The sequence below is a fragment of the Struthio camelus genome, chromosome 5 (assembly GCF_040807025.1).
Source record: "Struthio camelus isolate bStrCam1 chromosome 5, bStrCam1.hap1, whole genome shotgun sequence".
Taxonomy (NCBI): domain Eukaryota; kingdom Metazoa; phylum Chordata; class Aves; order Struthioniformes; family Struthionidae; genus Struthio; species Struthio camelus.
This window is the reverse complement of record NC_090946.1, coordinates 57,284,049-57,298,341: the sequence shown is the minus strand read 5'-3', so window position 1 is coordinate 57,298,341 and position 14,293 is coordinate 57,284,049. Positions and strand designations below refer to the sequence as shown.

At 41.7% G+C, this 14,293-nt stretch overlaps 2 protein-coding genes across 5 annotated transcripts in view; one reads left to right on the top strand and one right to left on the bottom strand.

The window, feature by feature from the left end:
• Window positions 1-189: 189 nt before the first annotated feature.
• On the bottom strand, window positions 190-11,906 carry BBOF1 (basal body orientation factor 1). The gene is made up of 10 exons (XM_068946533.1): window positions 11,610-11,906; window positions 9,465-9,530; window positions 8,736-8,879; window positions 7,256-7,336; window positions 6,811-6,881; window positions 6,259-6,403; window positions 5,355-5,854; window positions 3,763-3,867; window positions 2,210-2,278; window positions 190-519 (listed from the first exon to the last, which is right to left on the bottom strand). The coding sequence occupies exons 1-10, from the start codon at window positions 11,904-11,906 to the stop codon at window positions 402-404; spliced, it is 1,596 nt and encodes a 531-aa protein (XP_068802634.1). The 3' UTR covers window positions 190-401.
• The window catches only part of ENTPD5 (ectonucleoside triphosphate diphosphohydrolase 5 (inactive)), a 27,845-nt gene continuing 25,188 nt past the window's right edge, over window positions 11,637-14,293 (top strand). Inside the window, exon 1 of one of the 4 annotated variants that reach the window (XM_068946540.1) lies at window positions 11,637-11,720. Coding sequence is in view for 1 of the 4 variants with exons in the window: in XM_068946536.1 (XP_068802637.1) it covers window positions 12,485-12,546 (62 nt within the window). In the remaining 3 variants the exon portion in view is untranslated. Of the gene's footprint in view, window positions 11,721-12,016; window positions 12,148-12,204; window positions 12,547-14,293 lie in introns of those variants that run through there. The other 3 variants (XM_068946535.1, XM_068946538.1, XM_068946536.1) reach the window with 3 other exon arrangements.

The following is a 14,293-nucleotide window of genomic DNA, read 5'->3' as shown; positions in this document are numbered from 1 at the left end:
CAGCATTTCAAGGAATGCTTTGTTTCTGTTTTTACATACACATCACTTGATTACAAAAACTCTTATGCTGCATATAAGTGACTTAATTACAAAGTGAAAAGACATCTTCCTTAAATTATATTATAGAGAGTTCTAACCAGTAATTCGAATTCTAAATTGTATGTTACATGGGACATCCTAGCTCCTGGCTTGGGAAAGAATAAAACCTTTATTTAAGAAGGAAGAAAATATTCAAGTCATATTTCAGGCTAATTTCAAACAAGTAGTCAAAGCAGTAATGTAACAGACTCGAGATTTAGAATTGCAGCATTGCTCACGAGATGAATTCACAAATGAAAAGTGCCAATGAGAGAGTAATTGCTGTGGCTGTTGGTCTTGTTCATTTAGAACGTACAGCTGCCTTACTCCATCTTTGGTGTAAACATCCGAATATGTGGAAGGATTAGTGCAGAAGATGATGACTCTGATAATTCAGCCTGCTGTGTAATGAATGTTAGGCTGGGAGGAATATTTTCTGTGCTGCAAAGGTAAAACATTCTAGGTAAATCACCATTAGCACATTGGCATTTATTCATACACCTGGGAAAGGAATGCTAAATAATAATCTCTAATGTCTACAGTTGTTCACTTTCAAATCACCTTCATTTTCTTCCTGATGGGTATTGCTGTTCTGACTTTGCTGCTGCCCTATTAAAACCTGCTAACTCTTTCCTTTAGAAATTCTAAAACCCAATTTTTCCTATAACAAAACCAGTCTTTATTATCCAGCTCATCTGATGCCTGAAGCACTGGAGGAGTATCCTCGCGCTATTTCCAGACCAGACCAGTGTTCTAAATACTTGTACAATCCTTTCACTTGTGTGCAAATATCTTTTCTGATTATCTGCATTTTGAAACAGTTTTTAAACAGATGATTTTAAATAATTGCATTGAAAATATAAATCTTACATGTGCCTTTTTTAGTTAATAAAATGCTTTTTTAGATCAAGCTGCGGGTGCTGACTGATCATGATGTACCTGCCTCATCTCACTGCTGTTACTGCTTTCCACTCACCTGTTATCCTCCTTTTGATTTCAACATTCACTATTAAAAAACTGAAGAATATATTTTCTATATTACACAAACATAAAATCCCATAATAAATTTCTTTAGCCTGTGTTAGAATGCAGTCTTACTGCCAACACTTTGTCTACTATTTAATATAGTAGACACTTTGTCTACTATTTAATATAGTTTCTTATGTAGAAGGCACTGCAGACTAGATTCTCAAAGCTATTTAACAGTGTAACTCCCAATAATTTAAGCACCTTTGAGAATTGGAGCCTGTGGTTTTCACTTCTACTTCTATTTGTCTTTTTTCTCCTCTTTCTTTGTGGACTGTGAGCAGTCTTTTACACCTAACACTCCCAAGTCACATGCCTAAATGAATCACTCTGTCTGCAAAAAAAGCCACAAGTCATTTCCCTCCCACTTTTGAAAGTGGCTGTGGCACTCACCAAAGGAGCTGTCTGTCATCTTTCCATAAAAATCCTTCCAGTAGTCCTCTTTCTGAACTTTATCTGGCTCTCTGATATCTTAGTATTACAATATAAGTTTTGTGCGCTTGACTGCCTCACATTTGATGTACAATGCTCCATGATAACAAGCCAGATGCCCCCCCTCCTTTTCCTTCGGGTAAGTTGATACTGTTTGCCTTGGAGCAGTGTGATTAGCAATATACTTGTATCGGAGTCTGTATCTGTGAAAACTAGCTATATGAATACTTTATTTTGGTCTATTCTCTTTAAATGGTTCTATACTGAATGCAAAATCATCTTAATAGCTTTCACCTTTTAATCAAAAACCCCTCTGCTAGCTGAAAAGGTGTCTCCTTGCACAATCATGGTCTTTCCCAAGAGAAGCATACGAAATTGATAAAGCTGCTCTTCAGTGACAGGAAGTTTTAAGAAAGCATGAGATCACATTTTTCATATGAGCTGAATAGCTGCTGCTAAAAGATGGGAAGGAACAGAAATTTCCAAATAAAACTAAAATTCCTTTCTCTCTTCTTACATTAATTTCTTTGCGTGTAGACACACCAGTATATATCTTCAGAAAAACTAAAGTATTTTAAAGTGAAAGGGATGAGAAAGAGACAATTGTATCTGTTAATAAATAATCAGGAGCTGAGGAGATGTTAGAGAGTATGGCATAAATTTAGCATCTTACCGAACTTTGTTTTCTTCTCTAGCATCAGCCGGAGCTGGAGCTGAAGTGGCCAAATCTTTGTTGCATTTCCTGTGAGGAAGAAACAAGTGCAAAGTGATCCTTGTCTACGAGTGATCTACACTCAGCTGGGTTTCTAATCCCACACCAAACTCTATTCCTTGTTTTCTAAAATTAACAACAAGCAAGATATGCCAGGACACTTGAGCTATTACAGTACCTTATCCAAAATAGCACTGATTTGAACCTGAATTCAGTCCACTACAGAACTCCAGTCTTTGCTGCTAAATCATTACAAGTAAAAGCGAATGAGGAGCACTTAAGCAGAAATTGGATATGCACAGGTCAATGTTGCTGTGCAGCAGTTTCCAGTCTTCAGCTTATTTCTAGCTATACAAACATGGGAATGACTATCTCATGTTTGCTGTTAACAGAGTCTAAATGATCCTCCTTTCAACTGTGAAGACTATCACAGTCACTGTCAGAGACTGAACAAAATACTAGTTCATCAGTCCATTTCCTTTCTGATTCCCAATTGCCAGATTTATTCCCTTAACAGATATAATAAAACTGTGTTTGACTTTTTTTAAAGGAAGAAAAGCTCTAAGTTAGCATGTGTGTGGACAAATTATTGGCAAATAAACAGAACACTGTCTTTCCAAAAATAGATGATAATTACATGTGGAAAACAGGCCCTAACTTATTTTCTTAGAATATTAATAGAATAGAATTGCTTGGAATACACATATCAAATATATCTGTTTTACACCGGCAACATTGAAATTATCAAAAATTGTGTTTAGAAAGAAATAAAAACTGTTTTTAACTTAAAGTAAAATTAAAGTGTTTGTATTCCTTTTTCAATGCCCTTAATGTAGAGGAGATTTACACCTTCAGCGTTAGCTCTCCCAAACTACATGAAAAAGTGTAGCATTTTAGATTTCTATTTAGGTCCTCTTATGCATTCTATCATATATTCAGTTCACAGCTTTAACGCTGTTTAACTTTTGAATTTCCAATTTAAGCCATATTTTAGACCTAAAATCCTGCTCATATGCTTCTTATGCTGACAGCAATGAGCCATAGGATGAGTGTACTTTCAATAACCTGGTTGTGAAAATTTGTATTTGTTTAATACTGGGCAGATTGCTTTATGGTGCTCAGATTAAAAAGAAATATATGTGGGGAGTGCTACTGTCACCATATATCTTCTTTATTTGTTTGGTAGAGATGGATAGGAAATTGTTAATGACTGAACAAAATCAATCTCACTGCACTAGTCAAAGCTAATGCTCTATCTTCCTGAGCATTATCAGAAGTTTTCTTCCACTTGCTTTTATTTGATACTATACACAAAGATCTTACAGTATAGTCTGGTGCATGTTCAAAATTAGCATATATCACCTACTAAAAAGGTTAAAATACCTCTCACCAAGCCACATAGGAAGCTCTAATGCTAGATTCAGTTTCTTGGAATCCCCTAACCTAGAGTTATCAGCCTTGTTTCTCTAACAGGGAAAGCTTTGCGTTCACCTACTGAAGAAACTGAGTATTACCATAGATTTGTGCCATTCATTTTGGCAAAAAGTAATCTCAGAACGCGTTCTTTTTGTTCCCATGTCAATTCACTGATATCAACTTTTTCAAACTGGATTTTTTCCCTGAAAAACATAGAAAAGACCAGTGCATTAGGAGATAAAGGAATGTCTCATGGATTCTGCTCGTGGCAAACAGGTTTTCAGTTCTGAGTGCCATTGATTTCCTGGGTTGCGTTCAGCTAGTCATAGTCTGTAAATAAAAAAATAAATCTGAGCACACAGTGCTGTCAGCTTCTAAATATACAGCTCGCTAACTATCAAGTAGAACAAAAGCAATGATATCTATTATACATGTACTGGTTATAAATTCTATCGTTTTCTTTTAGTACTTACTTACGTGTTAGTTTCAAGCATATTTTCCTTCCCCTGCTTCTCCACTGCTCATACATAAAAGGGTCAATTTCTATACTCAATTTTCTTTCCCACTTCCAGTCTCCCCCCTCCTCTTTTGTCCAAGCAGAAGCCTTCTCAAGTCTCTCTGATCACTTTCATCTCTGGGCTTTGAATTCACGGCATTTCTGCTGTATCTTTTCTGAGATAAGGTAACCAGAAATGAGCACAGCATTCCAAATGATTGCATGTCACTAAGTTATTTGGGGGTCGATACATACTAAGCAAATATTTCATTTGGGAGTGGAGTATTTGGATCTCTCACTAGGGACGTATACACACTGCAGCTATGCTGGACCCTAACTCCACAGCTTGAAATCTAAGCGCTTGACGCTGCTGCAGTTTGTAGGCAAGGATAACTAGCAGGGGGTTGGAGAACTGTAAAAGTGGCCACTGGGGCACGTGTCCCCACTTAAAGCAGGCTGCATCCCAATACAAATTCTGAGAGACTTGCATCTAGAAATCTGAGATTTTGTTTTATTCATTTTAGAAGTTAATTCTGCCAACTGTTACCATAGTGTGTGTGTGTGCTTGATTTTGCTGTATCAGTGTATATTTTATATAAAGGCTTAATTTTTAGATTATTGTCAAGCTTGAGGGAAACAGGCTTTGAAGGCATAGTGCAAAGTAGGGGCTTCTGAAATATGGAGAAGTAGCTGAACAAATATCAGATTTGCCATCAACTGGATGCTTCTGTTAAAACGATCAGCAGCAAAGTAAAGAGCTGTTAGCATCTTAACTAATTTTTCAAGCGTCAGCGTTGCCAGGTCACTAGAGTGAGCGAGCGGGCTACTCCCTGCCTCTTAAAACAGAACACCTACACAACCAAAAGGCTAGAGACGCAACAATAATTGTTAAAAAGAAATCTCAGAAATTCCATATCAAATTCTACAGCACATGGCAGGGGCCTCTGTCCAGCTTGTTATTTTTAATTATATCCATAAAAATAATACGAAAATGTGAAAACCTAGTGAAAAATAGGTGCTCACAAACTCATTACTAATTTTTAGTATTGATTTTACACCTCAAAGTTACGTTTAGTACAGCAACTTCCACAAGCCTTACTAATCTAGACAATATTATCGCACAAAGTATTTTTCCGGTTTAGGTAAGCTCCTTTCTGCTAGGAAGACAGAACCTAATTTTTGATGTTTCAATACCAGTAGCATTTCTCTGCTTCCTCTAGGTCTTTGTATATACTATTTGTGCTGTTCATGTTGCTTTTGAATGTTTTGATTTTGGGAAATTCTTCCTTCCCTGCACATGCCTTCATCATTTTTCTATAATAGGCAGTTTGGGCCTTTTCCTTGTAGTGCTTCCTGCTGGCTATGATCTCCTGCTTCACGTGCTCCAGAGCATCTAGGAAGAACCTTTCCACCTCAGTCCTCTCATCTAGGATGTTCCGGGCTAGTTTCTTTACTCGGTTCATCTCCCGATCCTTCATTTCTAGCAGCTGCTGCAGTTTTTTGACCTCCACCATGCCCGCCTCATTTTGTATCAGTGCTTGATGCTGCGTTCTCTGAGTCTCTGTCTCAAATTCTCTGGTCATGTGACATAAGGCCATCTCCAGCTTTTCCACTTTTTGCTGCAGATCTCCAATCTGTACTTTCTGCTGATTGATCTGTAGGATCTTTTCCCGAATTAAACCCTCATTGGTTTCCTAAAGGATAGGGAGAAATTATTTGGGCTTTATTTTATTCACAGCAAATCTGGAAAGTACTTTTTCCTCAACATTGACAACCTAGTAAGCATGCTGGCACCTTCACCCTGGAGAGCAAATACTGATCGGGGATCAAGATTTTGCTTACAAGAGAAGCCACACAAAGAAGGCTCTGTGCAGGATACACTACAAAGACCTATTCTTAGTGGGCCATCACAGGAAACCTTTCCTTCTTTCTTCCCCATAATTAGGATAAGAGTTCTTCAGGTATCTCTAAATTAGTAACTGCGGAGGGCTCTGACTGGTGAGATTTAACATCTCAGTGAACGCTTGTATCCAGACCTTGGGCTTCAAAGACCTCTTCCTGGGGGAGAATCAAGTACAGTTAAAATCAGAGCAGAAACCTTCTCCTGTAACAGAAGAGTTTTGTCCTCTTCTAACTTCTGCTTGATTTTTTGCAATTCCGTTGCCTCTTTCAGGTGGTAAGTGAAAGCATCATGAAGACGAACATTCTCCTTAAACACCTCCCTCCCAGTGCTGTTCAGCTGCCTGGACAGAGGAGAACAAAATCCCAAAGGTGTAATCACAACCTTCCATGCTTGCTCATATCAAAATCAATATTTCAGTGTCCTAATTTCAGAGTTAAGCAGCAAAATTCTTACTGGTCTGTACCAAGTTGTGTTAGCTTTGCCTCCAGTCCTACACTTGGACTGGGACAACGAGATAGTGGTGGTGCCTCTGCGATAACATTACCTCCATTTCTCCACTAGAACCAGGTCGAGTCTCGTAGTTGAAATGTCAGAATGATGATACCATTTACATTTAAAAGATTAAAACAGCCTAGGTCATCATCTATTTTGCCCTTCAAAGCCTAGGCAGTACTATGGGCCACTTGTTCTTTAGAAAACAGTGTTTAAATGGTTTTGTAGAGAACAGGAAAAGCAAGTGTTTCTTACAAAACAGCCTCACGATGGGCAGTCTCTGTCATCATTATTACTCTCTTCTCAGCATCTTTTTCTAGTCTTTTCTGAAAGGGAAAAAAGCCTGTTTAAACGTGGCCTGAGATCCCATGGTACTGAAGCTAAAGCCCAACGAAGCGCAAATTCTAAACTCATACTGACAGTTTTCAACTCATACAACTTCTTGCTAAAAAACAAACGACCTGCGGAGGGCACTGAAGCTCCTGATGGAAGTGAATCTGGCCTCTCTGGGACCCTGACATCCCACCTCTTTCCTCCGAAAGCTGCAACCAGCCTCCAACTCATTCACTGTCCTTGTATTGACATGGGATATTGTAATATCCTCAGTAAAGAACAGCCAAAACTACATAAGCCAGAGTAGTCAGTGGGAGAAATCATATTGTTTTAATAAAAGATTCTTGAACTGCCTGTCAGTCTTTACCTTTTCTTCAAGAAACCTCTTTTCCAGTTTCACAACCACTTCCTGATGTCTCCTGTCTGAGGTCTCCATTCTCTCTTTTAACTGTGATAAAAAATAAAATCTCTGTAATAAGGGTGTTTTATTTCAGCCTTATAATCAACAGTGTGGATGCAACTCTTCAAGGAGCCACTCGGTAGTTTTTCCTGGCACTACCCCACAGTCCTTACCAAATCTTTGCACCATCTCTAAAATTCACTCAACTTTCTGACCTGGATTATTCTTTTGCTTCTCCTTCATAGTTCACGTGGGCCCATATTTTCTCATCACTGACAATCATTCGCACACACTCCATGAACCCGTTTAATGTTCAGTTTCAGGAATCTACTTTACTTTGCCTATTTATTTAGTCATCAGGATCATTCCACATCCAACGTCTCAAGCTTTCTTTGAAAAATGCCTCAATAACTGTGTTTACTGTCTTCTAAATGCTATTGACCAATCATGTGTCTCCGTGGAAAGCATTTTGTTTTGTTTCCACTCCCTTTCATGCAGTTGAAGAAATTCTGGGTGAGCTGAATCACCAAGGCACCTTTTTCCATATTAGCCAGTCAGCTGAGATACATTTCAGCCTGGGATAAAAAGTTTTGCAGGCAATACTACTATTTGATATTTGTATTGTGCTCCAAAGTATCTCTGATTAGGTCAGGCATCGTACAAAAGCTTAGTAAAAGATAGTCCCTAGTTTTACAATTTAAATGGCTTATATGAGTAAAAAAGATGATACAACGCTAGCATCCGCATCCTAACTGAGCTGATTACTGAAAAATCAGACTTACGCTGCTTACAGTCCCGTTGCTAGTTCCTCCATACGCATCTTTAAAGTGGGTATTAAGTCCTCTAGTCATATGTTTATATTATTCTGTGTTAACTGTGCACAGAGAAACTATAGGCCTAGCCCATCGCAGAAGTATCAAATGACAGCTTACTTTGACAAACTCACTTTCTAAAATACTAGGAGATAAGTGGACAAAAATCTCAGCTGTAATGCTTCTTATTATTATCCACCTCAAACGTGGTATATTTTTCTAAGACTTATTTGTTGTTTTTATCCTCAGTGCTGAAGGCAACATCAGTGTTTTCACACCAGTGCATCTATTTTTATACTGACAAGAAGGACAGCTAAAGAAATTACCACAAAGTAAAACTGAAAGCAATTTGCAATACTAACCAACCAAATCCTAGAATCATGTCCTGTTTCAATCACGGTTAGTTTTGACTTATTATTTGTCCGGTCCTTAAAGTGCGTTCTGGTTATGAAACTTGCATTTGATCCAGCTTTAGCCTTTGCTCACTCTCGGTAGACTGTACCTAAGGAAAACACTCCAGTGACAGACACTCCATGTCTGTTCCCCTTCTCCACTCCCAAATTCTGTGCTGCTATGCAGACAGAAAGGTTGCTTTTTAAATACATATTCAAAACCTACACTTATAACAAACTTACATCTTCCAGCTCTTTCTCCATAACTGCTTTTTTCCTGCGGAACTCTTTTATTAATCTTAATTCTAACTGAATTAGGCCAATTTCTTTGACTTTTTTCTGAAATTTCTCCTCCAGTTCTTTTACTTGCTGGGTGTATTGGTCTGCCTGCAAATCAGAAATTACCAATAAGAAGAAGGAACGGTGGTAAGTGTAAAGCAACTTCCATAATATCATTTATAGCCTTTTCTGCACTTTCTAATCTGAGGCATGCGAGAAAGTTCCTCAGGGAGCCTACTCAGCGGGGAAGATACGGTCTTAAAGTGGTGATTAACAAAGTTCTACGTTTCTTACTGCAGCCAGATTAGTAAATAATATTTCTCTTAGTTCTTTTGAAGACTTTTTAGTTCATCAGTAATGAATGAAGAACTGCAATAGATTTCAGATTAGCTTATCAGCACAAATGAAACATGTTTTTCCTGTTCCTGGCCTCACTGTTACCCAGCTGGTTCCTATACTATCTCAGATGCTATAAAACATTCCTGTTATTATCCGAAATAATACTCTACAGAGTCATAGGATAACTCCCACATCACCATTGTTTTTTCAAGTTCTCCTTCCACATAAGATACTTGCATCAAAACCTTTAACAGTTAGTCGCTCTAACTTGCTCCTCTTACTAAAATCAGAACTACTATTCAGCCTGATCAGAGGATCCCATAGTTCTGAGGAAAAGGAGAAAAGTTCATTCACCAGTTTCCTGTTCTCTTCTTGTGCTTGCTGTTTCAAATCAATCAGCTGCTGCTTCAGTTTCTCAATCTATGAAAACGGAAATCAAGAAACAGTAAATGCGGGGGAAAAGTCTCCTAGCTGCTTTGTTATCATCAAAATTGATTATGAGGAGACATCAGAAATAGGGAAAAGTTCCCTCATTTGCAAAGTTTAGGCTAATTAAACCATGTTTAAAACTAGCAAGTGAAAGAACCAGCCTTTGTTTGAGTTAAGCATAGGAAATAATGCAAGCCTAAATAAAAAAAAGCATATGTATTAGATAAAAACAGATCTACAAATCTATTGAAAAATCAAATTCATGCAGTTAGAGGGTTTTCTTCCTTACTGTTTCGGATAGTGGTGCATAGTGTTAGAGAAGCAATTCAGTAACGCGAACAGAAGAAGAGGAGGACAGACAGAGAAAAACAGGAAGCTGAAAAAAGATCCAAGTCAGAGCTTTGATATCGGATATAGGCTGAGAGGAAACTGTAGGATGTGAGCAAGAAAACTGTCTCCTGCTGTTTGACCTCCCCAGTACCCTGGGATCCAGAGCTTTGTACTTTCTTATTCAATAAACAGGACTAGGTTAAAATCATTTAATTCCATTTTCAGTTTCTCTAACTGAAAAATGGGTGTTTTGTTTGATACTTGGATTAAGTAGGAACAGGATTAAAGCAAAGCAACCTGGGAAAGATAAAATGGAAGCTACAGTGTAGGGCTGTGTGAAGAAGCCCTAAATCAATACTATGTTGGAGCAATTTCAGTCACAGCAGCCTCATGAGCGCTCTAGAGAAAATGAACTTGTTTACTGAGAAATCCCCACACCTGGTCCCTATCTCATTACATTAAAGTTGATGTGGCTTCACTTAGCCGTAATTATTCTCTCTTACTCAAAGAACCCTTATGGGATACCAACAAGGGAGAAGAAAAAGGGAGTATAGTTAGCTGAGTACAATTTTACAGGGTTGTGACCATCTCTGCTTCAGGAATGAATCACTGAATAGCATTAAAAATTTGCTTGAAAGAGTCGTTTGGAGGATATGTAGTCCAATGCCCTGCTCACAACTAGGCCAAATTCAGAGTTCAATAGGGTTAGTCAGTCAAGTTCTGAAAACGTCTGAGAACAGGGATTCCACCACCTCTCCGCACAATCTGTTCCAGTGCTTAGTCACTCTCATTGTGAATTCTTTTTCCTTCTATTCATTTGTAATTTCCCTTGTTGCAAGTTGTGACTGTTGCCCCTTATCTTTTCTCTGTGCTCTGATAAGAGTTTGACTCGGTCTTCTCTATAACCCTCTTGAGGTAGCAATCAGATTCCAAGCTGAACAAATCCTGCAGCCTCTTCTTATATGTTATGTGCTCCAGCCCCGGACCGTTTTCATTACCCTCCAATGGATTCGCTCTGGCTTACTGATATCTCTCTTGTCCTGGGAAGGGGGAAAGATGGACGTAGTGTTCCAGGCGTGGCCAAACGAGCCCTCAGGTAGAGGGATTACCTCTCTCAACCTGCTGTCTTCGCCCCCGCAGCCCAGAGTACGGTTAGCCGCCTTCGCCACAAGGGCGCACTGCTGACTCACTCAACCCGTCCCCCAGGATCCCACGTCCTTTTCCGCAGAGTTGCTACCTAGCATTGGGAAAAGCCGGGGAGCAACTGCAAAGAAGTTATTCCATCCTGGGTGCACCCGTCTTTGACCCCTGGTACAGGAAATACGTTGGAAGAAAAGCCCTGCCATTACCTGTTTTGCTACAAATGGTAGTACACTTGGAAGCTCTAGCTCATCAAGACAGTTTGATGTTTGGGCAATTCTGGGTGCAATCCTATTTCCCAAAACTTATCTGTACTTAAGAAGCCTCTCTTAACTAATGTTTGCCGTTGCACTTCCTCGGTTGCCTATCTCCGAATGGCCGCGTTGTTGCAGCTTGCCCTTTGCAAGTGATCCAACAAAAACTGCAAGACCAAACAGGACCCAGCTCCGGCACCTTATTTCAGAGGTGCTCGGCGTGCGGCGCAGCGCTCCCCGGCAGCGCCAGGCGGCTGCTGCGGACCACCGCGGCGCCCTGGGCGGGGGGCCGGGGCTGCCGCCGCCGCTCCCGGCGCTGAGAGGGGCCGCCCGGCTCGGCACGCACCTCCTCCGCCTTCTCCTGGTCCTGCTTCCGGAGGAAGCTCATCACGGCCATGGTGTCGCTCTCCAGGTGCCGCTGCCGGCACAGCAGCTCCGCGTTGTTCCTGGCCAGCAGGTGGGCGGCTTCGCGGTACTCGGCGCGGGACGCCTCGGTGGCGGCCAGCCGCGCCTCCCATAGCGCCGCGCTGGCCTTGGCCCGCTCCGCCTGGGACGCTCGGGCGGCCGCCGCCCGGGGCGGGGAGGACAAGCCGTTACGGCGGGCCGACGAGACCCCGCCCGCCATGCCCCCCGCCGCCGCCATGGCCGCCTCGCCCCGTTGCCGCGGCAGCCGGCCGCCGCGTCGCTTGTCGCGCCTCGCGCCTTTCCCCCCGCAGGTGCCACGCGGCAGCGGCGGCCAGGAGTGCGCGGCCGCCTGTTTCCATGGAAACCGGACGGCGCCGGGCCGGCGACGTCCAACGCGCGCGACGGGCGCGTCACACGGACGCGCTGACGTGACACGCAGCACCGGCGAGATGGGGGGCCGCGAGCGCTCCAAGCGACCGGTGAGCGCGCGGCGGGTCAGGAGTGGGGGGGGGGGAGGGGGAGGAAGTGTAACAGCGCCGCGCTGCCGTGGAAACCGCGCCCCTTCGCAGCGCCCTGCCCGAGTGACGCCCCGGGGCGGTCACCCGCCCCGTCAGCCCGGCGCTCCGCTCGCGGCGGCGGGGCCCGAGCCGAGCTCTGCCCCGCCCGCCGTGTCTGCGGCGCGGCCGTCGCCGGTTAAAGGCGGTTGGCGCGTCCGTTGGCGAGGCCGCGCGGGTATCGCCGCCTCGGGGCCGCCCGCCGGGGCGGAAAGAGGTGAAACGCTCCGCGACTGTGCTAGCGGGGCGAAAAAATGAGTGTATGGAAAGCACGAGTCTGGCTCAGAGACGGAAAGCAGGGAGTTGCAAACTGCGCTGCAGGAGGTCAGCTCGGAAAATCGGCTCCCTCAGGGCTAAAGGTGTAACTGGGCGAGGCTCTGTCAGCCAGGAGGAAAGGGAAGAGAACTGGTGCGATGAGCTGCGGGGGAGGAGGGGGGGCAGGAGCGGTACTAACACCACCTCGGAGATGCAGTGGTAATTCGTTGAACCCTGTCTCGATTTTGTGCCTGTTTCAGACTTTCCGGGAAACGTAGTGACTTTGGCATCATAAAAATGTCAGAGCGCAATGTGTGATTCTTTAAAGAGTCTGAGGTCTTTCCCCATTATTTTCAGTGATCTGCTTTTATGTTATTGTCATCAGGATAGAACTGAAAGAGCCCCTCACAGGAGTTTCATCTTATAAATAATCAGGGAGAAATCTGCTCAGTGTTATTGATTCCGTCTTTGAAAAGAGACGCACCGGATTTTGTGTTCCAGTATTATTGCTGTCTCTGGTGGAGTACAGGCAGAAGTCATGGAGACATCTGTCATTTGCTTGGACAGTGAAAACGAAGGTGTAAAAGTCTTTTAGGGATGTTCGTTTTAAGTGTTTAGAAAGCTGCTGTTTGACAAGTTATTTGCTTCGAGTGGAGAAAGAAATACTGCTTTAGATTTGAGGAGTATAAAACCTAAAAACCTACAATCGCTGTGCCATAATGATAATTAGATTTGAAAAGGGGGTGTTGAGGTTCCAGTCTCCAAATTATTCTTAGTGATGATTTGCAAAGACTTTCTATGTATGCATCTGATAACATCATAGATGTGCTGAAATTGGCGCTTGAGTAGCACACAGACTTTGATCAAAACAAGAGCCTTATGCTCCCCAGTTCTCTCTATTTTTAACAATACCGACTGATCCAGTAAAAATGTTACTTACAAACTCTGTAGGTGCACTCTTGTAAGAGCAAACAGAGTTCTATAGGGATGCTAATGACTAAACTGCAGGAGAGTAAGACTAACAGCAGTCTCTGTGGAAAACTGCCTTGATCTAGTTAATAACAAGATTTAAACACCACTAGGTCAAAAATGAAAATAAAAACTAGTGGCTATGTGCCTGGAGCCGCAGTATGGGAAGAAAAGATAAGCGCCGCTGATAAAACATGTTTATGAGGTTTTTTTTCTTTCTTTTCTAGCATCTAAACCTGTAGATCCAGAATTTTGCCCCAAATTTATATTTGCAGAGAAAATCGTATCATTATCTTTATGGAAATGCTGGAAAATTCTGGCAGTGAATTCAATTACTGCTCCTCTTATGACTTTTAAACTGTGGACTTTAAGAAGCTTTCGTATTTGTCAAAACAATCTAACAGCACTTTTTTTTTTTTTTTAACTAGATAGACATAAGTCCAAACAAAATGTAATGACATGTTTGTGGGAGGCGGGGGGAGATAAAAATATGTTTGTCTAGTCATTAGTATTAAGCATAATGCTATTCATCTGGGAATTAGATTTTGTTCCTGTTCTAGTGCAGAAAATAAACTTTCCATCCTGAATGATTATTCTTTGTGTTTGAGCAATAAATAAGAAATTGAACTGAATTACAGAGTTCCTTGGTTTTGTTTCTTAAAATATTTAGGCTATACAAATACTTACGAAAATGTTTTTAATTATTTCTTAATATTTTCCTATACTCCTAGATATTTCCCTAAAATATTTTAGGAAATGAAGCGTGGGAAATTCTTGTGTATCCGAGGCACGCTGCTTTCCTTTCCACTCAGGTCGGACAGACTTACAGTTTGCAAGGAGATGCTCC

Bases quoted from the DNA above. Each gene is read 5' to 3' on its own strand.
- BBOF1 (XM_068946533.1), bottom strand. From the start codon at position 11,906: ATGGCGGCGGCGGGGGGCATGGCGGGCGGGGTCTCGTCGGCCCGCCGT. The intron at 8,880-9,464 runs GTGAATGAACTT...TCTGATTTGCAG, and splicing joins AAGAAGAGAACAGGAAACTG to GCAGACCAATACACCCAGCA. The intron at 2,279-3,762 runs GTAATACTCAGT...TCTTCCTCACAG, and splicing joins ATGAATGGCACAAATCTATG to GAAATGCAACAAAGATTTGG.